We start from the raw sequence: 24941 nt of genomic DNA on the forward strand, positions 1-24941 counted from the left end.
TTAGAAGAATTTGTCCACTTAGAGAGGAAAGATGAATGCTGCCTTAGTGTTTTTCACTCTACAAAGACTTTGAGACCAAACAGCTTTCAAAGCCCAAGGGGACAATGAGCCAACACTCCTACTTTTCCATATGTTGGAGGAATGAGCTAGCGCTACTCCGGGTAGAATTTTATACTGTTCGGCTAGGGCTTTATTAAATTTCCAGCAAATACTTGCTACTGCCTCTTTGGAAGCCTTCCTAGTAGGTAACTGGAACCGGATTCAATTGAATAAAAGGCAAACAGTAGCTCCATATACCTATTCAGAGTGCATGGAAATTTCATTAAAAATGGCCTTTGCCATTCTAGCCGGTGTGTCTAAGTGGTTAGAGCGTCGGCCCTTGTACCAAAGGGTCTCAGGTTCAATTCCCAGCCAAGGGCACACACCTCGGTTGCAGGTTTGTTCCCTGGATCATGGTTGGGGTGCATTTGGGAGGCAACCAGTTGATGTGTCTCTCTTCCATTGATGTTTCTCTCTGTCTGTCTGTCTGTCTGTCTCCCTTCCACTTTCTCTCTTAAAAAAAAAAAATCAATGGAAAAAATATTCTCAGGTATTAACAACAACAACGAAAAACAAGCCTTTACCTTAAAATTGCATTTCTGTTTATATGCCGATGCTCAAAAACCTTAAAGCATTTATTTTAATAAAATTAAAAGACTTCTTCTGAATGTCCTACAATTAAACTCAGTATGGAATCAATTATTTAAATACCACATATTCTCTTGTAGTCTTATTATTGTCTGTTTTAGGTTCATAACTTTTTAAAATTAATAAACCTTATTTTTAGAGCAGTTTTTGATTGATAGATGTTTATAAATTTTAAAGAGAAAAGTGCAATAAATTAAGTTCTACCAGAGAAATATATGAAAAATTTCAAAGGCTAACATTTATCGTATTAGCACAACACAGTTAAAACAGTTAATTATGCATAAATATTAGCAATTAAAAATCATTTAAATATGATCTTTATGTTCATAAATCAAATTTCTATTTCTGTACTAAAATGCAAAATAACATTTTGAAACACAAAATGAAAAATTCTTGTAGCAATCATATTAAATATAGTGAGTTACAACCAGGTTATAAGGAATACCACCAAGTAACTATTTCAATATAATATCATTACATAAGGCTCCAATTCCAAAATCGCCATTATAGTTTGTAAAATCAAGATCAGCCGGGTCCAGGGAATAATGTATATTTAAATTTTTTTTGTGTTGCACATTTTCATCTTGACTTTTGTGTATAAGAACACTAGTATTCAAACATAAATGAGATTTAATCCATTTGCCTATAATTTATTTGCTGTAAAAGAAACACCACATTATATGCTTTTGTCTGTTAGTTAAGTAGAAGATACACTATTATTTCCATGATACCAGGGAGTTAATGTTTAATTATCAACACCCATTTGAAAAAAAGACATTGCTTTGACTCACAGATTTCTTAATTGCTAACAGAGGCTTTTCTGAGTAGGAGCACTGTATCTAATTTATTTTGGTGGATGTGACTTAGCGACTGAATTTAAAAACTGGCAAAGCTTGGACTATCTTCACTGTCAGCAGAAAATTCCTCTATCCCTGCTGCTGGAGAATGGTGTTGCTTGAAGTTTTAACAGGGAAAGAAACTGCAGTGAGGCAATTGATACCACTGGTAACTGCTGCTCACAAACTGAAAAAGAAGTTGGGTTGTCAGCAATAAAAATCTATTATTCGCCCAGAACATGAGGCGCCGTCTTCATCACCGTATCTTGCTGGGAATGAAAATGAACTGGGCGGGTTCCAACTTGAGAAAGCTACAGAAAAGCAAAGAGCCCACAGGTCAGGGCACCTTTACAAAGGATCAGCAACCGGCAATCAGGGGGACCCCGGCTCAGCCCCTCCCTGAGGAAGAAAGACGTTAAACCCATTGCAAGAACACTGGCCACGGCTGGAGTTAGAGCAGGTTCATCCCTGAAAAACAAAACCATTGTTCCATTTTCAGAAGCGCTGGCTAGTTTAAAGTGCCCCTTTCCCTCCGGAACAGGTCATGGTCCACATGTTACTGCAATAAAATGAGTTAGAGAAAAAGAATATATGTACTTAAACGACAACTCAGAGATGAAGTCAAAAGTAACAGAAAAATGCCTACCCGTCTGGCTGAGCTGAGAAGCGCTGCGACTTTTCCGGGAGAGGCCAACAATAGCTACCATTTTGGCCCCGATGCTAGAGCGCCGCTGGTGGCCGCCGGGGCCCAGGGCGCCCACCGCCGTGTCCGACTGGCTGCCCTCGCTCTTCTCCAGGGAGCACATGTCGCCGCTGATGCTGGTGCTCTTGGTCATGTTCTTCCCCGAGGCGCCCACTTGTCGGCTTTGCATTTTGGACGTAAAGACACTGTAGGCCGATGGGTCGTTAAGAGTGAAGACGAGAGTAAAAGGGAAAAGACAGAAAGGGTATTTTAGAGGAAACATCTGAGATCGAATGGAAGTCCATCATTTATGGGGCATATTTTGAGGATGACGGTTTTTCAAATACCAGGGTCATGAACGGGCCTTCCTACTTGGGGTGAACCTTAACGCGACTATGGAAAACGGACTTATCGTTTCACTTCTGGTGTCAAAGAAGATGCCAGTTTGCATGGCCAGAGGAAGAAAAAAATTCATGAAAAATCAGGGGGCTGTCCTGCAAGTGAAAATAAGCTTTGAGGCAGCTGTGTAGCCTATGGAGGATGTTTCCAAAGCTTCCTCCCCTATTGATTCGCTACTGCCTTCAAAAAGAAATTCGATGGAGTGGGAACATTTTACAAAAAAAAAAAAAAAAAAAATGGCGAAAATTACAGCATCCATTGCTCAGAGTGGTCCTTTAAAACAAGTTTTTTTGCTTTATGAAAAACCTAATGAAGTTTATCTAGCAATAGCGAAATCTTCTAACAGGGACTGATGTTTTCATTAGCTTTGAATTAAACATAATTTATTTCACTTCATATAGTTTCATATTTATTGACATAAGTCAATATTAAAAAAGATTTTCCTCTTGCATTCATTTGGCAACGAAAAATCATTATCGGTTTTCTAGACGGTGGTCAGAAAGCAATCAGTGAGTCCAGGAGGCATGCGAGCTGACTGCAGATCTGCGGGACTGACTCCGTGGATGGAAGTAATCAGAAAGAGGACCTGGATTTTCTCATGATCACTGCCTGGGGTAGCAGGTAGAGTAAGAAGTTAAAGAATGAGGAAGTAGGCTATCCATAGCCCCATAAGCCTGGAAGAATGTGAAGGAAGCAGCCTGAATGGCAGAAATAGGAAGACTCATTTATGTATCACCAATTTTTGGCTCAGCATGAGAAAGTGATAGTTTCTGCTTTACTTTGATTCTGATCAATCTGAGCATATAACACATAATTACAGAAACAAAATAAAACATAGAAAACATTAGAAAAAATGTATACATCATTTAAAGGATGAAAATAAGAAAACTGACCCACTGAGGTGAGCTCTTATCTCTATTCAATTTCTTGGTCTTAGAAAAACAAAATATTTTTTTCTCTAGCCTAGAGTAAAATCTGCTAAAAGGATAGGACAACTTGTTAATTTTATTAATGTATGTACATTTTCTCCAAATATTTAAGAGGGGAAAGGCTCAATATGAAATTTTAAAAAAATACAGTAAAGTATATTATTTTAACCACCACATTAGTTTCAACAAGAAATGAGGCATAAAGAGAAAGAGAGAGAGAAGCAAAGAGAACAGTGTATATGCTTCTATAAACCTCAAATCGATCATTTTCAAGCTTGCCTGATGTTGCTATTCTTTAATAAGCAACAAAAAACAAAACATTTTAGAGGCATATAAACATGGGCTTGAATCCCAACTTCGCTTTTTCTGAAAGAGTTAATTGCTCTACTCTGAGCGTCCGCTTCCTCTAATGTATAAAATTAGAATTTTCCTTCTTTATTTTCAATAATAGAGATAATATGTCTGAAGTAAAAATTCAATGAATAGAAATTACAATAATTATTTTTAAGGATATGGGCACTAGATAAAATAAGGTCAAACATGTATTATAATATACAGTAAATACGTAACAGCATCAGTAGAAATAATATTTGCAACTATAAATTTAAAGTGAAACATTTTGAGATTAAAATGTGTAAAACTGTTTTCATGCAGCCAGCATTATCTAAGGGAGAGTAGACTAACTACACTAGGAGTCATGAATTCCGGTTTGTTCTTTGGCTTTGGTGACTGATCTTGGGGGAGCTGTTTCCCTTTCTGGAGTTTGGTTTCCTTGTTTAACAAGTAAGAAAACGTAAGCAAGCACCAAGCAGAAATGAGCTCCAAAAACTATTCTCTTCCTCTTTCTCAATATCACCATCATCACCATCATCAACCATTAAGCATCTATTAACATCTTGAACTGGAATATCTGTAAGGTCCCCTTTAACTAGTGGATGCTTTGCTTCTCTAGATACCTCTTGTTCCAGGGACTCTGAGCAAATAAACGCAGAATGCAACGTAAGATTTTCATAGTATGCTGTCATCAGAAAAGGCATGGCATGGCATAGAAAAAGCAGTTTTGGGTTGAGCAAAGGCTTTGAAAATAATAACAAAGGCCCACAGAGTCACAGTAACCTAGTGCTCCTGTTATGTAAGAATTTGTACCCCAAACATACATTTTCTAAAAAACCCACCTACTTTATCTATCACGGAAGCCAAAGATATACTCACAAAATATGGCTTACTGGGCCTTCTGATTTCTGATTTTTAATTTTCATGGTTGGATATAAAGGGCATAAAAAACTTGGCCAAAATCAAACGGGACACAATAAAATACTAAATGGAAATGATAAATCGGCATGTAGGTTAATATTTTAATTGGCATTTGGTTTTAAAGAAGTACACTTCTCTTCAACCTAGCAACTTGGATTATGCATTATCTACCAGAAAGGGTTATTAGACTTTTTGTTAAGATGGATCTACTTTTCATCTCCTTAAAACTTCGAGGTCACCAGGGATGAATTTATAAGTAGTTGTGCTGGAATGCTCTTCTGAGGGAGGGTGACTTATGTGAGGGTATCACTATTGGCTTATTTTACTGTCCTCAGTGGATGTCCCCTAAACCTAAAGCAAACAAACTATCAACTATACATTTTAAAGTTTTCGGGCTCTTGATTTATAGAATACTTGTAAAGACTCTGCAAACATGGGTGTCATTTGGAATGCTCATTGTGCTTAATAAAGCCAAGACCCATTACATTACCAATTACTTTAAAAGACAGAATTTGAAAGGGTCTCGTAATATAATAAATTTCCAATGTTGCTGGTGGTCTCAGTGATAGATTTCTGAGGGGCAATTTGGCAAATATATAAAAAACCTTAAAAAAATAAGCCGACCTTTTAACCTATCAATTCTATTTTTAGGATTGATCCTAAGGAAAATCTTAGCAATGTGTACAGATTTAGCAAGAAAGATTATTTATTGAGAATTGATTACAACAGCAAAATAAACACACACGGGAAAACCCCATAAACGTCCAACAATAGAGGGTGTCTGAATAAGTTATGTTCATCAATAAAATAGAATGTACCTTTGAAAATGCTGTTGTAAATAAATATTTATTGACATAAAATATGTTCCTGACATGGAGAAAGGGAGAGAGGAGGCAGACATTTGAGCTTAGTTTTGGCTGGCACACATACTAAATGAGGAATTACCCTAAGGCTTGGAGACACAGACAAATTCAACTGCCGGAGGCTCTTCAGTGGCACACACAGAGAAACAAAGAAATTCATATAAAAAAAAGAAAGAAACATCTCTTGCTAAATTAGGTAGTTCGGGAAACCTGCGTAAAAATATGAATATGAACAGGGAATATGAAGAAAAATAACTTGTCTGTTGAGGAAGTTTTATATTCTTGGGGGGGGGGGGAGTATAAATGCAAAAAGATCTGGATGGAGACACTGGGAACTGTGTCCTAAAGGATGTTTTCATTTTCTCTGGTTGGTAATTGTGCTTTTAAAAAATGTCCTTTTTAAAAATTTTGTTTCCCCCAAAATGAATATAAAAGGTATTGGCAATAAGAAAAAAAATTAAAAGAAATAAACAAATGAAACAAATAAAAAGAGCAATCAAAGACCAACACTCCTTTCCTTTGACGTAGGTAAAATCATTCAACACACACAGTTCATACCATAGACCAAAGGTGTAGCACGGCTTTCAAGCTAATCCAGTTTCCTGCACAATAATATTGGGTGTTGATATAGGCTACGCCGTTTCAGAAAAAGACACAGAGTTTCTACATTTCTACGTTCTGTCTTAGGCACATTTTCTAATTTTTGCTTTATAAAAAAATGAAAAATGATCTATTTAGTATTCTAAAAGTAAAATATATAAAATTGCCAATGCAAGTGATCTATTTCATCACATCCTTATTGTTATTGAAAGTTGTATCCTGAGAGATTTTTTTGTTTTGTTTTTAATATATTTTATTGATTTTTTACAGAGAGGAAGAGAGAGGGACAGAGAGCCAGAGACATCGATCAGCTGCCTCGTGCACGCCCCCCGCTGGGGATGTGCTGGCAACCCAGGCACATGCCCTTGACTGGAATCGAACCCGGGACCCTTCAGTCTGCAGGCCGACGCTCCATCCGCTGAGCCAAACCGCTCAGGGCAGATTTTTTTTTTACAATTCCTTTTAAAAATATATACTTTTATTGATTTCAGAGTGGAAAGGACAGGGAGAGGGAGAAACATGAATGATGAGAGAAAATCATGGATCAGCTGCCCCTTGCACACCCTCTACCTGGGATGTGCCCTGAGCAGAATTGAACCCTGACCTCCTGTTTCATAGGTTGACGTCCAACCAATTGATAGCTATCTCAGCTGGGCTATCCTGAAAGATTTTTTTTTTTTTTTTATTAAAAAGCAAATCTACTTTGTCAATCATTAGGCAAAAGGTAATGAAAGGTGAGTAAAATATTTATAAATATTTCCCCAAAGAGTTAAATAGCATATCAGTTATAGAAGTATGCGATTAAATTAAATGAAGGTTACAGGCCACAGGGTTAAAAGTGTTAATTAATAGATTTGAATGAACAGATCCAAGTGTTTGGCTGTTAAGATAAATAGGAAAGACAAATTCTGAGTTTGTGAGTAGCATTGTAAACAAAATATATAGTCACGTCCAAACAAGAATTTCATTATATTCTTGTTTGAGAGCTGGAAGGTGGTTAGAAGAGAATTCACCCAAGGAATTAGAGGCTGAGGTGATTCAGAATTTTGCGATTAGAGATACTTGGGGCCTAGCAACCAATACAGTGGAGTATGAGAACCAAAGCACATGAACAGAGAAAACACTTAAGGATGGAAAGGAGACAGATAACTTTAGAGTAGAATCATTTATATCTTGGGCTAGGAAGTGGTACTAGAAAGGGCTTGTAGGGCTCAAAAGTTAGGTGATAGTAATAATGGCAGAGTAGGAAAAACCCAATGAGGTTGGCCAAGCTCCCAAACATCATAGAACCTTGAAAGGCTTAATTCCTTTTTCCTTCCCTCTGCTGTGTTCCTGGAGGCAGGTGCCAAGAGCTAACACCTCTCACTACAACTCATACGTGCTTGCACCAGTTGCCAGTCATTGGGTAGATGTCTGGACTAAAAAGTGCCATTTCTTTAATTCTTTGCTCCGTGTGTGTGTGTGTAATCCAGCTACTGTCTAAAGTCCCCCTTAATTAAAATTTGTATCTATATTAAAAATCCTAATTAGGACTGAATAACCTTTATTTCACTTACTCAAATGATGATCTACAATTTTAAGCTAGTAAAGTAGTGATAATTTATTCAGCCAATGTTTATTGAACACCTACATATATGGGATACAAAACTGTGGGTAGTGCCATACCCTATGTATACGTGCTCACCTTTTCACAAAAAGGAGCACTTTACCACGTCTCTTTATCTAAATTGTCAGCATCACTAACTTTTGCTCTGGGGGGCCATGATTAAGTAAAATAAGGTTACTTGAATACAAGACTTCCAGGCCATGACAGCCAATCTGATTAAGGAGATGGCTACTAAGTGAGTAATAGAAGGGCAGGTAGCAATATACGACGTGGATATGCTGAACAGAAGGGTGGTTCCTGTTCTGGGCAGGACAGAGCAGGAAGACACAAAGTTTCATCATGCTGCTCACAATGGCACAGAATTTAAAACATAGGAATTGTTTATTTCTGAAAATTTCCATTTAATATTTTCAGACCGAGGCTGACTACAGGGAACAAACAGTGACAGTGAAACTGAGGATAAGGAGGCTAAACTGGGCGGGGGAGGGGGTAAGGGGTTGGGGCGCAGGCGAGTGGCTCCTATAATTTTTCTAGTTTTCAAATTCTCTTAGGCTTAGGGCACAGTTTCTCACAGAAAAAAAATTATATTTGATTCTTTGGTATATAAGCAGCTCAATAATTTTATATGATCTATTCAAGGCAACAAAATCTGAAAATTTTACCAAGAGGTAAAACCTAAATTTAGGTTCTAAATAAGTCAGACATGGGTTTCTATCCTATTTCTATCATTTAAGAGTTCATGACCTTGATAATATTCCTTTACCTGTTCTGAGCATTAGTTTTCTCATATATTTATTACGTACCTTTCTACTTGAATGTAAGCTTCACGGGGCAAGAACATTGCTTCTTTTGTTCACTGTGAAATCCCAGGTTTTAAAATAGTGCCTGCCACATGGTAAGTGTACAGTAAGGTTGAATAAATGAGTTAATTAATCTAACAAAATAATAACTCCCACAAGGTTGTGATGAGGATTAAATGAAAAAAAAGACACATGTAAATAGAATATTTAGCATATGCTAAATGTTAGCTCTAATTACTATATATGTTTACAATTACATGGGGACTTTGAGGCTTTAGTAAAAATAAACACTTAAACTTGTTAGATTTATTCGAAGCAGCTATTTCACATAAGCAGAGAAGTCAGTGGCCTCAAAGAAATGGTCCTTCAGACTTCATATAAGTGAATAATTAAGATACCTTTGATCATTTCAAACTTGAAAAGATGTATTTCAATGAAAATATTTTTAAGATGATCTTGTTATACATATGATTAATAATGAATGCATATGCTAGTAAATTAAACAGATATTTATTATCTATAGATACTGTAGTAAGTACTGAAAAAAAAAGTTATACACTTTTGGCACTAAATGAAATGCTACACAAAATTTGGGCAAATAAACTTACTCTTCTGTTTTGTTGGTAAATACTGAGTTAAATGGGAAGTTCTCTTTATTTTACAGGTCATCCTCCTGAAAACACTCCCAAACTTAGACTTTCCTACAAGCCCCTCTCTGCCTGGACAGAATGCCAGTTTAAGTGCTGTATTATTGCTTTAGCCAAACGTTATTAAGACTGGATAATAATGCTCACTGAGGTTAGAGACATAATGATAGCCAATGACGAGGTCATCAAGAAGAAGTGGACACACTGTGGCAAAAGTGTTCACATGACACATTACAGTAATATTTTCTCAAGTTTGTGTTGAAAACTAGCAGAAATAACAGTCAAGGCTATTATTATTTCCATTACAATTAGCCACTTTTTGAAACTAATATACTTTCATTTTCAAATGAACCTATTCTTCGTAATGAAATAATAAAGATGAACAGAGAGTAAGCAATTTGTAAATATCGTGTTTCAAACAGACTTCTCATAGCATATTTATAGGCTACTTCTGTTTTTATGGATATTTATCTGTTATTAGCTCTTTTCCTTTAATAAACATAACCTGCCACTTCTTGTAAACTCGTTTGAATGACTAAATAATGTGCAAATGCAAATATAAAAACGAGGTATTTTTCTTCACCTCAACATGTCTTATGGTATTCAATGATAAGCCCATGATAAACATGTGTTGAAATGATGTTTTATATTGCACTAAATCTTACCTAATAGACAAAGATGCAAACTGACCATACCTTCGCTACACTAACCAGCCAATCCGAGCGATATGCAAATTAATCACCAACAAAGATGGCGGTTAATTTGCATACATAGGCTCCAAGCAGTGGAGTGAAGCCTGACGACCCTGGGGCCGGCGGAGCAGCGAAAGCCTCATGGCCGCGGGGCCCGTGGAGCAGCGAAAGCCTCATGGCCGCGGGGCCGGCTCCAGCTGGAGCCCGGCCAGAGCGAAGGCCTGGGTGCCGGGTGCCGGAGGAAAGGAAGCAGCCAGGGGAAAGGAAGGCCTATTGCACGAATCTCTTCATGCAACAGGCCTCTAGTATTTTTATAATAGAATTTTGATTAGAAATATTAAAAACAATGTTGCTAATTGATAGTAAATGAAGATCCTAAATTTTTAATTTAAAAATAACATTTATTATATTCTACACAATTAAATCCTTGTATTTTTAAATCTTTATGTTCCAAAATAAAAATCATAAACCCTTAGAACTTTATGAATGATTATGCTATAGATTATTATACAATGAAACTATCAAATTGCCCAAGAATTATCATTAGTCATTTAAAGTCTAATATATACAAATAAACACAAGTATCCCATATATATGTATATATATGTATGTGTATATATATATATATATATATATATATATTATAAATAGTCACATATAAAAGTTTAATGGAAAAATGATGAGTTGGAAAGATAGAATTACCAACCAGATTGTTGTATTAAAAATGACCAGAACTTTGAACAAATTTGATAGTCTACTTGCTTGAAAATAAAACAAAACTACTAGGTTCCTTTCTTCTTTCCAACAAATCTGTATCTTTCCTAACCAAGATTTCTCAAATCATACTTCTCTCAAGAGAAATAGAGAAAGAGCTTGACTCGGAGTATTTTACTCTGTAGAATTATAATTTATGAAGTGTCTAGATCTGCAATGTCCCATACTGTAGGCACTAGACAGGGGTGGGCAAACTTTTTGACTCGAGGGCCACAATGGGTTCTTAAACTGGACCGGAGGGCCGGAACAAAAGCATGGATGGAGTGTTGGTGTGAACTAATATAAATTCAAAGTAAACATCATTACATAAAAGGGTACGGTCTTTTTTTTTTTTTTTTAGTTTTATTCATTTCAAACGGGCCGGATCTGGCCCACGGGCCGTAGTTTGCCCACGGCTGCTCTAGCAACATGTGGCTGATGGACAGTTGAAATGCTCCTCATCCAAACTGAGATGCTGTAAGTACAATGCACACACCGGTTCAGAAGCCTTGGTATACCCCCCAAAAATAAATATTTCATTAACCTTTTTATATACATTAATATTTGAAATGAGAATATTTTGGATATATTGAGTAACATAAAAAGTATATTAAGTTACTCTCACTTGTTCGTTTTTAATTTTTTTAATGTACCTATTAAAAACTTATACATGTGGCTCATTTTTTTTTTATTGGAAAATGCTGCCTTAGATAACTGGTTTTAAATGGCATAGATAGATTACGGCAAAAATATTTGAAATAAAATATTTTTTCCTACGTAAATTATATTCCCCTTTGATGTTAATTATGAAATTAGTGTTGTTCTGTGAATAAAATGGACTAATGCAAAACTTTACAAAGGCAATCAAATGATAACATTGACTAACATTAAGCTTAATATGAAAAATAAAAACTACAGTAAAGTTAAGATTCAAAACAAAATAAGTTCACTTAAAGTGAAAATATAAAGCAATAAAATAATATTAGCAAATAAATATTATAAAGACAAGGTAGTCACATGTTCTAAAATGAACAATTAATTTTTCTATTTTAATACTTATTTGGGGATATGGATTTCCACTTTTGTTGAGGGCAATGATTCCTCATCTTGAACAAAGAATATTTATGATTTGTGTATCTAGTAGGAAAAATAATTATCTACTAGGAAGTCAACTGAATTTAACCAGGAGACTCACATTCATGATTTAGCTGCAATACTTACGCTGTAATTGAGTAATTGTTCCTCAGTTACACCATGACATAAAATGGAGATAATATACCCCAACTTTATTCAGAGAGTTGCTACAAGGCTTTCTATTCCTTTATTTCTAGCTCATTTAATCGGGCATCCTTATCCTTCAGTATTATAACTTTGATTCCCACACTTTTTCTCAAATTTTCAGCTCCTTTATCTTACATGTAACTTAGATTTTACCACCCATCATTTCAATCACTCCTTTGCACACACTCTCAACATTTTAGCACCCCTCTTCATACACATCCAACTGGCAGAACCCTCTGGTGACTCCTATTATGTGCTTCTTCCATGCCTACATCTCAACGTTTGAGCATTGTTGAAAAAAATATCAGTAGGACACACTGATTCCACTATAATTCCCTGTCATTGGCCTTAAAGTTACTCTACACAAGCACTTCCCACTCTCCCCACAATAGCCACCAGACTCCTTCTTCATGCTACTCAAACGCTCACCTTTTGCTTTCCTCTTGGGAGGATAACTTTTCTTTTTATTTCATGGGAAAAATGGAAGCTATCGGAAGAAAAGTCCTTATCTTAAAAAGAAGATAGAAACACCATATTTGTATCAATGTACACACACACACACACACACACACACACACCCATAATCTCTAAATCTAAGTTAGCTGACTAAGCTATTTTCCTAACTCCAGACTGTCTACCCAATAACCTACTCAAAATAACCACTCAGATGTCACACAGAATTAGGATTTCACAAGTTTGATACGTCCCAAACAAAACTTAATTTTTTAATCAAATATATCCCTTTTAGTCTTCCCTGTTTCAGTACGGAGTATGACTTTTCACCAAGTTGCTTAATTTGGAAATCCAAGAGGCACCCTCGACTTCTCCTTTTCCTTTATTCCCACACTCAATCTATCATTACAGCCTCCAGATTCTAACCCTAAAATATGCTTATATCCTCCCATGTCCCCCATCCGGATGTTTACCACTCAAGTCCATGTTACTCTTGTCTACTTTACTGCAACACATCCTCATTGCCCCTGTTCTGTGTTCCATATAACAGCAGCCAGAGTCGTTTTTCTTAAAACATAAATTGGATTATGTCCCTCAACTTCTAAAACTCTTCCATGTCTTCTCACTGTACTTGGGTAAACCCCAAAATCCATAAAATAGAAGTTATCAGGAGAATTTTTTTTTTATTCCCGACTGTCTGTCTACGAATGACTTGCTTCCGCACACTATCCTCTTCTTTTCCCTCCATAACAAACCAACAAACGCCTCTCCTGGCAAATACCACCTCCTCCACAGGAGCTCAGGAACCCACCCTCATTCTCCCAGGTCCTGCAAGTCTGCGTCTTTCTCTTTCACCACCACCTCGTTTTTCTTTACAAACTACTTTTCAGCCTCTTCTAAATTCCTCAAAAATGGCAAGCTCTTTTCCACCTCAGGACCTTCACATATATTGTGCCTCATTTGAAATAATCCTCAGAATAACCTCATGAAAGAGGAACTTACTCTAAGAACAGAAGGATATAAGCGTAGAAAGGTTGTGCAGTGTGCCCAAGGAGTCACTGCTAGTAAGGCCTGTATGATTCAAAAACGCATGCTCTTAGCCACCACACTTGACCAGGACTGAAAAGAGCAGGTTTGACAAACTTCAGACTGCATCAGAATAATCTGGTGGTGGTGGTGGTGGTGGTGTGTGTGTGTGTGTGTATGTATATATGATCTTTTTAAAACTGATCTCAGAGAGGAAGGGAGAGAAACATCAATGATGAGACTCATTGATTGGCTGCCTCCTGCACACCCCTACTGAGGATCGAGCCCGCAACCCAGGCATGTGCCCTTGACCACAATCAAACCTGGGACCCTTCCGTCTGCAGGCTGACACTCTATCCACTGAGCCAAACCGGCTAGGGCATATCTGGAGGGCTTATTAAAACAGAGTTCCCTGTCCCTGTCCCATTCCCAGAGTTTTGATTCAGTGGGTCTGCATTTGTCACAAGTTTGCAGGTGATGCTGATGCTGCAGACCCAGCAGCTAGTTTCTGAGACTCGCTGGCCGGCCTTATGAGCAGTACAATTTCCCATGTGAAAAGACGGTAAGCCTTCATTGGCTGTTCAGCATCACCTCCATTTTTGGTATTTTCACTAGCGTAGACAACTGCCACCAGGTGGCACCAAAATGCATCTGGTATCTGGGCAGCGGGGCTCTGGTAGAAAGACTGCAGGCCAGAGGGCAGCTTCCCCCAGGTCATTTCATGAACCTAATGATACGGCAACATCACATTCGACATCGTGAGTGTTTGGACACCAATTACAATGTGTTCCCAAGGTTTTATTATGTCTCCACTATAAAAACTCTATTGCAATCATCTGCTCTCTTCTCATAGAGCTGGGATAATTCAGTTTGTCAGTGACTTCAGCAGCCTAGTACCTGATACTTGGCATTAAGTGGCTTTAAGGAAAGAATCACTGAGTAAGTGAATTAAAGAAGTTCATTATATGAATGAATACACCGAGTAATGTAGAGATGGTTAAATACTAATTTAATTTTAAGCTGCATCTAGTATGTTTCAAAATCATTTTGGTACTCAATAAATAAACTTCCTAATAACTGTTTTAGAAATACATAGATATGAACCAATGAACAAGTACTACTTGTACATCTACTATGTTTAAGACACGCTATGCTAATCTATACTAATAAAAGGGTAATATGCTAATTAGGCCGACATCTTCCGGACGACCTTCCAGATGTCCTTCCTGACAAAGCCAGGCTTGGGAAAAGCTGCCCATGGTCCCGGGTCCCAGGTGCCTGTGGCCGGCCGGAGGAGGGAAGCCTGAGTTCCAGGTTCGGGGGTCGAAGCAGAGGTGGTTAGGAGCAATCAGGCCAGCAGGGGAGCAGTTAGGGGTGATCAGGCAGGCAGGCAGAGGTGGTTGGGAGTGATCAGGCAGGCAGGCAGAGGGGTAAGGGGCTATCAGGCAGGCAGGCAGAGGGGTAAGGGGCTATCAGGAAGGCAGGTGAATGGTTAGGAGACAGCTCTCCCAGATTGGAGAGGGTGCAGGCCAGGCTGAGGCCTTCCCCCTCACCCCCCAACCTCAGTACTTGAATTTCGTGTACTTGGCCTCTTGTTAAAAATGTAAGACATGATGTTTGTTCTAAAACCACTTCCACGTCTAACCCAGTTTGCTAAGTAAAGTGTAAAGACAAAATAGAATCCAAGGCAGAACACAGATGTCAATTAATCTAAAGACTTCAAATAATAGTGATTTCAGATAATCCGTTAAGAAACACCACTAACATCCCCTGTGCATTTGCACATTTCCCAGCAGTCCTCCGTCCCATACAGGCCGTGTGGCTGCCGGGTGCTGCACTCGATTTGCTCCTATGCAGATGCAGAAGCACCGCACTAATGTGGAGCAGCTTCCTTCTTCCATTTAAGCTAATTCTTCCATCTCCCAGGAACCACACATTATATTTAGGTTAGACCTCCCACCATAAGCAGACGGTCAAAGCAGACAGTGAGATGTCAACAAATGTTTTTACTGATTTCTGTTATAAAATCTTATTCTGAAGCCTCAGTTCTGTCCCTCCATGAAAACAATCTCGTCTAGAATGTATTGCTTTGCTGTTCAGTTGTTTGTGTTATTGTGGTTAGCATACACTTAAGAATGATTTGGGGGGAAAGGTATTTTTCTCTCAGCACAAAAATGATTGTATATCAATGTTCATTTGTACACTGGCTATTTTTAAAATTTGAGAAAAATAAAATGTTACTTTTGGCACAGTTGTTGATATAATTGTACAGGTCCACTTTGGTTGATAATTGCACATAATAGATAATCAACTTTGGAATTTTTTCATGTGTTTATGTATAAAAACTTTATTTGGAAATCATCTCATTGTACTATTTGATTACTATTCCCTCATTTTCTTGTAAAATTTAAAATACTTTTTGACCACAGAAGATTTAAAAAAATTAGCCATTTTGCATTTTAAGCTTTAAAAATAAGTTTAAATCACTCTATCCTTGGGCCTATATATTAAAATTGGTTTAAAAAAATGCAAGTTAAGCCCTAGCTGGTTTGGCTCAGTAGATAGAGCGTCGGCCTGTGGACTGAAGGGTCCCAGGTTCGATTCCCAGTCAGGGCACATGCCCAGGTTGCGGGCTCAATCCCCAGTGTGGGGCGTGCAGGAGGCAGCTGATCCATAATTCTCTCTCATCATGGATGTTTCTATCTCTCTCTCCCTCTCCTTTCCTCTCTGAAATCAATAAAAATATATTAAAAAAATAAAAATAAATCAAATAAGTAAAAAATGCAAGTTAGTAATCACTTGCAACTTTTTTGTATGTATTCCACCAATGGTTTACATTTGGTCATATCCTATTCTTACATGGAATGTATTGAGAAATAACAGAATGATCTACTTTGTACATTAAATATGTGATTTTAAAAAAATCATCTACTGTTATAGCTCAGCCTACTGTTGTCCCTTGATTTATATAATAAAAATTTAGTGTAAATAATGCCTGATATACTCATCGATTCTTCAGAACTATTTACAACTAGCATAAAGTTTCACTCTTTGAGGTTTTGTTTTTTAAATGGGAGAAAGATTGCTTAAGTAGAATGACCTGGGTCATTCCATACTAAAATGAAGGACATTGGTATTTTTTCTGCGAACCAGACTTTGCAAAAGTATTGCCTATAGCTAGAATAAAAGCTTTTTTTAGTTGTTAAACTATCATAAGATCCCTTCATTTCCTATGATTCTATATTAACTAAAATAAAAACATATACAGGTTGAATGAAACTTGGCATTATAAAATAAACATATTTTTAAAAGTAATTAAATATCTTCTTTCACATGGCAAAAATCTAGACACTCCCATATTGAAATTCAATATTTTCTTTGCTTGAAAATGTTACTCCACTGCACAATAATTTATCAGACATTTTTGGAAGATTACCATTATAGAAAAATAACATGGCAATAATGCAATGACCTTAGCAAACTAAAAATTAAGATACCAAGATATAGTGTCATTTGGTAAACAAACCATTCTTTCTTTTATTAGTACAAGAAACTTTATCTAGATTCACTCCTCTTTGGATTCTGAAAGGAAGAGAATAATTTGTTGATTGCCAAGTACTCTATTCAGAAAGTAAGTACGATAACAGGAAATGTAAGTGGCTGCCCTGGATACAGTTTACAATAATCTCAGGTGGTATAATGAATGCCTTGTTTTTATTAAATAGTTTTAAAAATGGAAGTTAAACATGAAGTTAATATTGATTCCAATAACAATAACATGGATTGTTCTTATTTCCTTTCAATGGACTATAAGGATGTATTGACGTAGAAATATGCATATTCACTTTACAATGACCTTCATGCCAAGTCCCTGTCTTACTTTTAAAAATTCAAAAATTTAAAAATCTTTTATTCTTCATCTGCTTAAAATTCATAACACTTTCAACTTCCCAGCCTGTCTTTCGACAGTCATAGTTACCAAACATAGAAACACTGAAGTTTTCTACCTCTTGCTTCCCCTGTGCTTCAGCTGCTTGTGTAAGATCACCCCTCTAACACATGTGCCTGATGCCACGGGCCTAGAACTTAGTGTTCTGGTAGGAAACCCCAACTCCAGCAAACACAATCTCACCTCCATTATCAGCTTGAAGACTATCAGGACTAACCTCATTTTCTATTCCCTTTCTCCCTGATAGTTTCAGTCACCACACAAAGCTCAGGATTCTTAAATTTCCACTTGCTTCCTGGATTCAAATCCTCATTCTGCTCTTCGGGCAGTAAAGTCATATTTCCATTTCCTTTGACTCTGACACACACTATTGCCTTTTCTACTTGCAGCATTCCACACCCAATATATTTTACTATCAGTCTCCTCCATCAATTTTTAAGTTCCGTATTTGCAGAAACTTTGTCTGTTAGTTCGATCCTGCATCCCAAGCATATAGAATAGGGTCTTGCCCATAATAAGCACTCATTAAATATCTATTGAATGAATAAAGTAATTCAATAAGTCATCAAACCCTATTGAATCTCGGATTTTCCCCCTTTTTGTTCCTTTTTGTTCCCTCTCTAGTCCAGCACCTCTCATTCACTGCTGGTGGGAATGTAAACTGGTACAGCCACTATGGAAAAGAATGTGGAGGCTCCTCAAAAAATTAAGAATAGAGTTACCATATGACCCACCAACCCCTCTTCAGGGTATCTCCCCAAAAATTTGAAAGCATTTATTCGCAAAGATATATGTGCCCCTATGTTCACTGCAGCATTATTCACAGTGGCCAAGACATGGAAACAACTGAAGTGTCCTTTGATATATGATTGGATAAAGATGTGAAAATATATATATATATATACACACATATAATATGACATACTGCTCAGCCATAAAAAAGGATGAAATAGTGCCACTTGCAACAACATGGATGAATCCTGAGAATACCATGCAAAGTGAAATGTCAGACAGAAAAAGTCAAGAACCATATGATTTCTCTCATATGTGCGATATAAAACTGAAAGCAACAAATAAGAAAAACAAACAAAACCTCACAGACACAGACGACAGTATGGTGGTTACCAGAGGGAAGTGGGGGGAGGGGCAGTACAGGCTAAAGTGGATCCAATATGGGGTGACGGAAGAAGATTTGACTTTGGGAGGTGGGCACACAGTGCAATATACAGATGATGTATATAGAATTGTACACCTGAAACCTAGACAGTAATTTTATTAACCGATGTCAACCCAATAAAGTTAAATAAAGTTGTCAAAACATAAAGCCAAACTAAAATAACTAAATTTTCAGATTATTTGCAATCCTTAGTAACTCTCTGAGATGATGTCGCATGTGGGGGAATGGTGGAATCAGGAAAGTGAATTTGTGCCTCAGAACTTAGCTGTTATCTCTCCCCCAAGACTCCTCCCTTTACACTTACTTCCTTACATGAGGAAACTGTGGAGTCACCGCTTACTTACTATGTGTCACTAAATAACATTTAAAATATCTAATTATAAAATATTCCATTATTAAGTATGTCTTTTATATTGGCAGTTTGGTTTAGTTATTGCATTATAACCATTTAGCTGTCCATGTTCTCCATTCGCTTTGACCTCCTCACAGTAAACACTGTTTTTCATCCATCTCAGTATCTCTCTGGACGCTATCACAATTGCCAAAATTAGCAGCTGGAAAAATAGTTGGGGAAGGAAAGGAGCAAAGAGAGAAATGGAAGTGGAAAGAAGGGAGGAAGTTAATTGGTTCATTTGCCTGTCAAACACTTGCTAAGAAGAAAGGCCACTTGGTTAATCTACTCGGTCATTGATTTCTATATTTCAGTGGTGTGATGGTGGGAAAGGACTGGATCTTTTGCACACCTATATGCAGTGCTATTACCCCCACAGTGCAATGGAACTAATTATGTTTTGACACTGAAAAATGTGATATTTTCTAGGTATTTTCCTTTTACCCTCATCTTTTTTTTGTATTCTAGTTTTAATTATACTGTTGTAAGGCTAATATCCCAATATTTTTCCTAGAAAATGTTTTAAAATTTTTAAATAAAAGTAATTGCTTAATATCATTATATACTGTGTGCTATAAAATGAACCAAAATAGTGAACATGAATATCCTTCAACTTTTTTAGTTAAGTATTTGTTTAATCTAAGGAAACACAGAATAAGAATGGGACAGTGTGGAAGTTCCCTAAAAAAATAAAAGATAGAACTATCTTATGACCTAGCAATTCGAATTCTGGGAATATATACTGAGAAATCTACAACACTAATTTGAAAAGATATATACACCTCTATGTTCACTGCAATGTTTTTACAATAGCCATGGTATGAAAGCAATGCAACTGCCCACCAATAGACACGTGGATTAAAAAAAGCTGTGGTACATATATACAATGGAATACTACTTGACCATAAAAAAGAATGTAATTCCCATTTGTGACCAAATGGATGTATAGACAGTATTATACTAAGTGAAATAAGTCCGACAGAGAAAGACAAATACTGTATGATTTCACTTCCACGTGGAATCTAAAGAACAAAATAAATAAACAAACAAAATACGAATAGATTCACAAATACCCTGAACAAACTGAGGGTTGCCAGATGGAAGTGGTGGTGGGAGGGATGGGTGAAAAAGGTGAAGGGAGTAAGAATTTACAAAATAGTTGTGGGGATATAAAAATACAGGGAATGTAGTCAGTAATATTGTAATAACTATGTATGTTGCCAGGTAGTTACTACAATTATCAGGGGATCACCTTGTAATTTATATAACATGCTAACCTCTATGCCAGCGGTTCTCAACCTGTGGGTCGTGACCCCTTTAGGGGTCGAATGACCCTTTCACAGGGGTCGTCTAAGACCATCGGAAAACACATATATAATTACATATTGTTTTTGTAAATCACTATGCTTTAATTATGTTCAATTTGTAGCTATGCTTTAATTATGTTCAATTTGTAACAAAGGGTCGCGGCATTAGGAAGGTTGAGAACCACTGCTCTATGCTGTACATGTGAAACAAATATAAAAGAAAAAAAAAGAATGAGTTATTGTTCTTTATTGGCATATAGAGAAATGACTAGCGTGTCTTCACTCTCATGAAGATCAGTCGAGAAACACATCTCAAAATTACCCAAATGGAGAAATAAAACACAGATGAAAAGTCCCTAGATTGTTTTTCAAGAAATTGTCAGTAACTAACTTGAGGAATTAAATGATAATTATAAATATACTTTATATTATTGAGTTAACAGCAAAAATATTAAGCAATCATTTTTTAAAGTTATAAATTATGATCTAGCTCAGATTTTTTGGAGTTTAGATGAAAAGTTCAATGTGGCTTAAATGTTAAAATTATGTAATGACCTAAATATGAACTTTATAGGTGAAAGAGACTTAAAGATAAGTTGGTTTGTTTTCTATATGATTGAGAAACTAAAGAAATAAAAACTTGCCCCAGGTCTTACAGAGTGCTCACATCCAAATGGAATTAGAAACTATCCAATTGAATGCTATTTATACTATGACATGTGGAAATATATTAGAAAATTATTGGATATTAATTCTGCTCATCATAAAAGTGCTCTATATTTGTCTAAAAATACAAGAGCTTTACTATGCTGGAGAAAAATTATCGAGCTTTGAAATAATGTTATTAAACATGACAGAAAATCTCAAACAAAATTTCTATCCATACATGCATTTTCTCTGCTGTTCAAGCAACAGATGTGTCACTATACATTATATATATATATATATATATATATATATATATATATATATATATATTAATTGATTTCTGAGACGAAGGGAGAGGGAGAGAGATAGAAACATCAGTGATGAGAGAGAATTGCTGACCAGCTGCCTCCTGCACACATCCTACTGGGGATTGAGCCCACAACCCGGGCATGTGCCCTGACTGGGAACTGAACCATGACCTTCTGATTCATAGGTCAGTGCTCAACTATTGATCCACACTGGGCGGGCAAAGGTTGTATCACGTTTGCGGGCTCTAGGACACTGATTTTCCAGTCACCATGGGTTTTATTTTGAGCGAGACTGTAGTAATGTGACAGGCAGAACGGCTGAACTGCCCTTATCCAGCTTGGCCTGGGAGCATGCGCTCGTAGGCACCGGTCAGGAAGAATTAGGTAATACACGGCCAGAACAAACGTGCTATCACACAAACGTGCTATCTGTGTTGTGAGTTTTACTTCAGAGAGAATGCTGAGAAGTCAAATTCAGAAATAAACAAACGTGAATAACATACCTTAATCTTTTTAAACTTAAAAATAATATTTTTACTAACATTTGGACAATTTTACTCTAACAAATAAGTGACTATTAGGACATTTTTGAAATTATTTGCAAATTTTACTCTTCAAACTTATAGCAAAATGTACTTTGCCAAACATTTTTCTTTAACTGAACTGCTATATACGTAGATTAAAATAAATGTGGATTTACAGCATACCTATACACTAACCATGGTTAGAAAAAGACTTTTTAATGGTTAGAAGCTATAAGAAATCATGAATTTTCTTCTGAGAATATTTTCCTACCTTGTACAGTGCCAAAAGAGTCACTTGTCTCTTATGGTTTCAATTTATTTCAAAGGCTTTCTACAGAGAAATAGGAGGAACACTGGACTTGGGTGTCAAAAGGTATGATTTCCATCACTACTGACACTTAAATTATTTAATACTAGAAGCCCATTGCACAAAGATTCGCGCAATAGGCCTTCCTTCCCCTGGCTGCTGGCTCCGGTTTTCCTCCGGCACCCGGGGCCCAGGCCTTTGGTCTGGCCGCAGCAGAGAAGCCAAGCCTCTTCAGTCTTCAGTCTTCACTCTGGCCGGAGCCTTCAGTCTTCGCTCCATGCCTGCGTATGCAAATTAACCGCCATCTTTGTTGGGTTAATTTGCATAGTCGCTCTGATTAGCTGGTGGGCATAGCAGAGTGACACCAATTTGCATGTTTCTCTTTTATTAGTGTAGATTGGGAAATTTAGATAACTTCTTATAACTTCAATTTTCCATACACCTGCACTTCAATAAATAGTTTTAAATGATATAATTGATTCATTAAAATGTTGTACTAAGGGGAAGTATTATTATTGAATCAACATGCTGTAAGTACTTTTTACACTTTCACTCTATATTGTAATCTATTTCCCTTCTAGACTTTAATTCTTTGAGGGAAGAGACTAGGTCTTGTTAAGCACAATTACTCCTGTTTTAGCATAGGATCATGCATCAAGATTACACTAAAAAATTTTGCTGAATACATAAAGGGAATTTAAGGTATAAAATAATTTTAATTCCAAAATCATTAAAAGTCAACTATATCAAACTATGATATAAACCTTATCTCTATCATATTACTTTGTGAAATTATAATATAATATTTTTAATATTTTGGAAATAATTTGTCTTAGACAAAATGTAAGATAAACCCTAATCTGAATTGTCTTCTGGCAAATTGTTAAAGTTTTTATGAAATATGCAGTTTAAAAAAGCTAAACAGAAAGTAAGAATCTTATAAACTTATTTTTCTTTTCCATTCCTTTTATTTCTTTATCAATCTCCACTATTTATCAAATCCTTATCATATGCCAGGAACGATGTTAAGACCTTTAAAGATATAATCTCATTGATTTTTCATGACAACGCTGTAAAAAGGTTACTTTATCATCCCCAATATATAGATGGGAAAGGGCAGTTTTTATTGTTAGGAACTGGCAGCACCAGGATTCAATCCAGTTCTGTCCGAATCCAGAGCTATCTTCTAGCCATTATGCTATATTATCTCTCGTGCAAATTTTGGAGAACTTAGGCATTATTCTGTATAATGCTAAACATAAATTTGGATGCTGATAAGTGATATTATGCTTACTATGAGTTAGTGTAACATGGCACCATGTTCTTATTCACAACTTTGCAAAGCAAGCTAGCTAGATGGTTCTCTACACATGATTGGTGAGCCATGAAAGGTAGCAATTCATTCTCCATAATAAACATAAAAAAAGCTGGTCCTGATTATATGCAGTTGTCATCATCTATGCAAAATATCTTGAAAGGAAGTTTCAGAAGACTGACTTACAAATTTTCCATCTCCAAATGGTGATCATTATTTTATATGTAAAAATCCTGTATGAAGTCTCACAATAGTAAGAGAAATCCTAGAAGAAAAGATAACAATTTATTCTAATATAAGGCGACAGAAGAAGATTTGACTTTGGGTGTTGGGCACACAGTGCATACAGATCTTGTAACATAAAAACCCACACCTGAAACCTATATTCGTGTTGATCAATGTCAGTATGGCGGTTCCTCAACACACCCTGATCAATTTAATAAAGAAATATTTAAAAAAAGAAAAAAGGAGATTGAAAAATACACAATTAAATGGAAAGATATTCCATATTCATGGATTGGAAGAATCAATAGTTAAAATGGCTGTATTACCCAAATCAATATACATATTTAATGCAATCCCTATCAAAATACCAATGTCATTATTTAAAAAGAAATAGAACAAAAAATCACCAGACTTCTATGGAACCAAAAAAGACCCCAAATAGCCAAAGCAATCCTGAGAAAAAAGAATGAAGTCAAAGGTATTACACTACCTGACTTCAAGTTATACTACAGAGCTGTGATAACCAAAACAGCATGGTATTAGCAGAAAAACAGATGAACAGACCAATGGAACAGAATTGAGAGCCCAGAAATAAAACCACAGGTATATGAGCAAATAATTTTGACAAAGGAGCCAAAAATGTATCATAAAGAAAAGAAACCCTCGCCAATAAATGGTACTGGGAGAGTTGAAAACCACATATAAAAGAATGATACTAGATTACAGTCTGTTCCCTTCTATAAAAATTAAATCAAAATGGATCAAAGACCTAAATATAAGATCTGCAACAATAAAGCACATAGAAGAAAATAAAGGTACTAAACTTATGACCCTTGGTTGTAGAGAAAAATTTATAAATTTGACCCCAAAAGCAAGGGAAGTAAAAGCAAAAATAAATGAATGGAATTCTATTAAATTTAAAAAGCTTCTGCACGGCAAAGGAAACCACTAACAAAACAAAAAGGCAACCAATGGAATGGGAAATGATATTTGCAAACAATAGCTCCAATAAGGGGTTAATACCCAAAATATATAAGGAACTCATACAACTCAACACCAAACAAACAATCCAATTTAAAAATGGCGAAGGACCTGAACAGACACCTCTCCTAAGAAGACTAACAGCCATCAGATATATGAAAAGATGTTCAACTTCAGTAGCTATGAGGAAAATGCAAATCAAAAGTACAATGAGATACCACTTCACACTTGTTAAAATGGCTATTATCAACAAGATAGGTAACAACAAGTGGAGAGGTTGTGGAGAAAAAAGAACCCTCAT

The 24941-nt window shown here is 36.3% G+C and overlaps 1 protein-coding gene across 50 annotated transcripts in view; it reads right to left on the bottom strand.

The window, feature by feature from the left end:
- RIMS2 (regulating synaptic membrane exocytosis 2) overlaps window positions 1-24941 on the bottom strand; it is a 341566-nt gene that overhangs the window by 51125 nt on the left and 265500 nt on the right. For 34 of the 50 annotated variants that reach the window (XM_059671970.1, XM_059671956.1, XM_059671942.1 and 31 more), the window contains one exon: window positions 2170-2411. The exons of the other annotated variants lie outside the window; for them this stretch is intronic. In XM_059671970.1, the coding sequence (XP_059527953.1) occupies window positions 2170-2411 (242 nt within the window). The remainder of the gene's footprint in view (window positions 1-2169; window positions 2412-24941) is intronic. 50 annotated transcript variants of the gene reach the window in all.

The sequence above is a fragment of the Myotis daubentonii genome, chromosome 17 (genome assembly GCF_963259705.1).
Source record: "Myotis daubentonii chromosome 17, mMyoDau2.1, whole genome shotgun sequence".
In the NCBI taxonomy this organism is placed as follows: Eukaryota; Metazoa; Chordata; class Mammalia; order Chiroptera; family Vespertilionidae; genus Myotis; species Myotis daubentonii.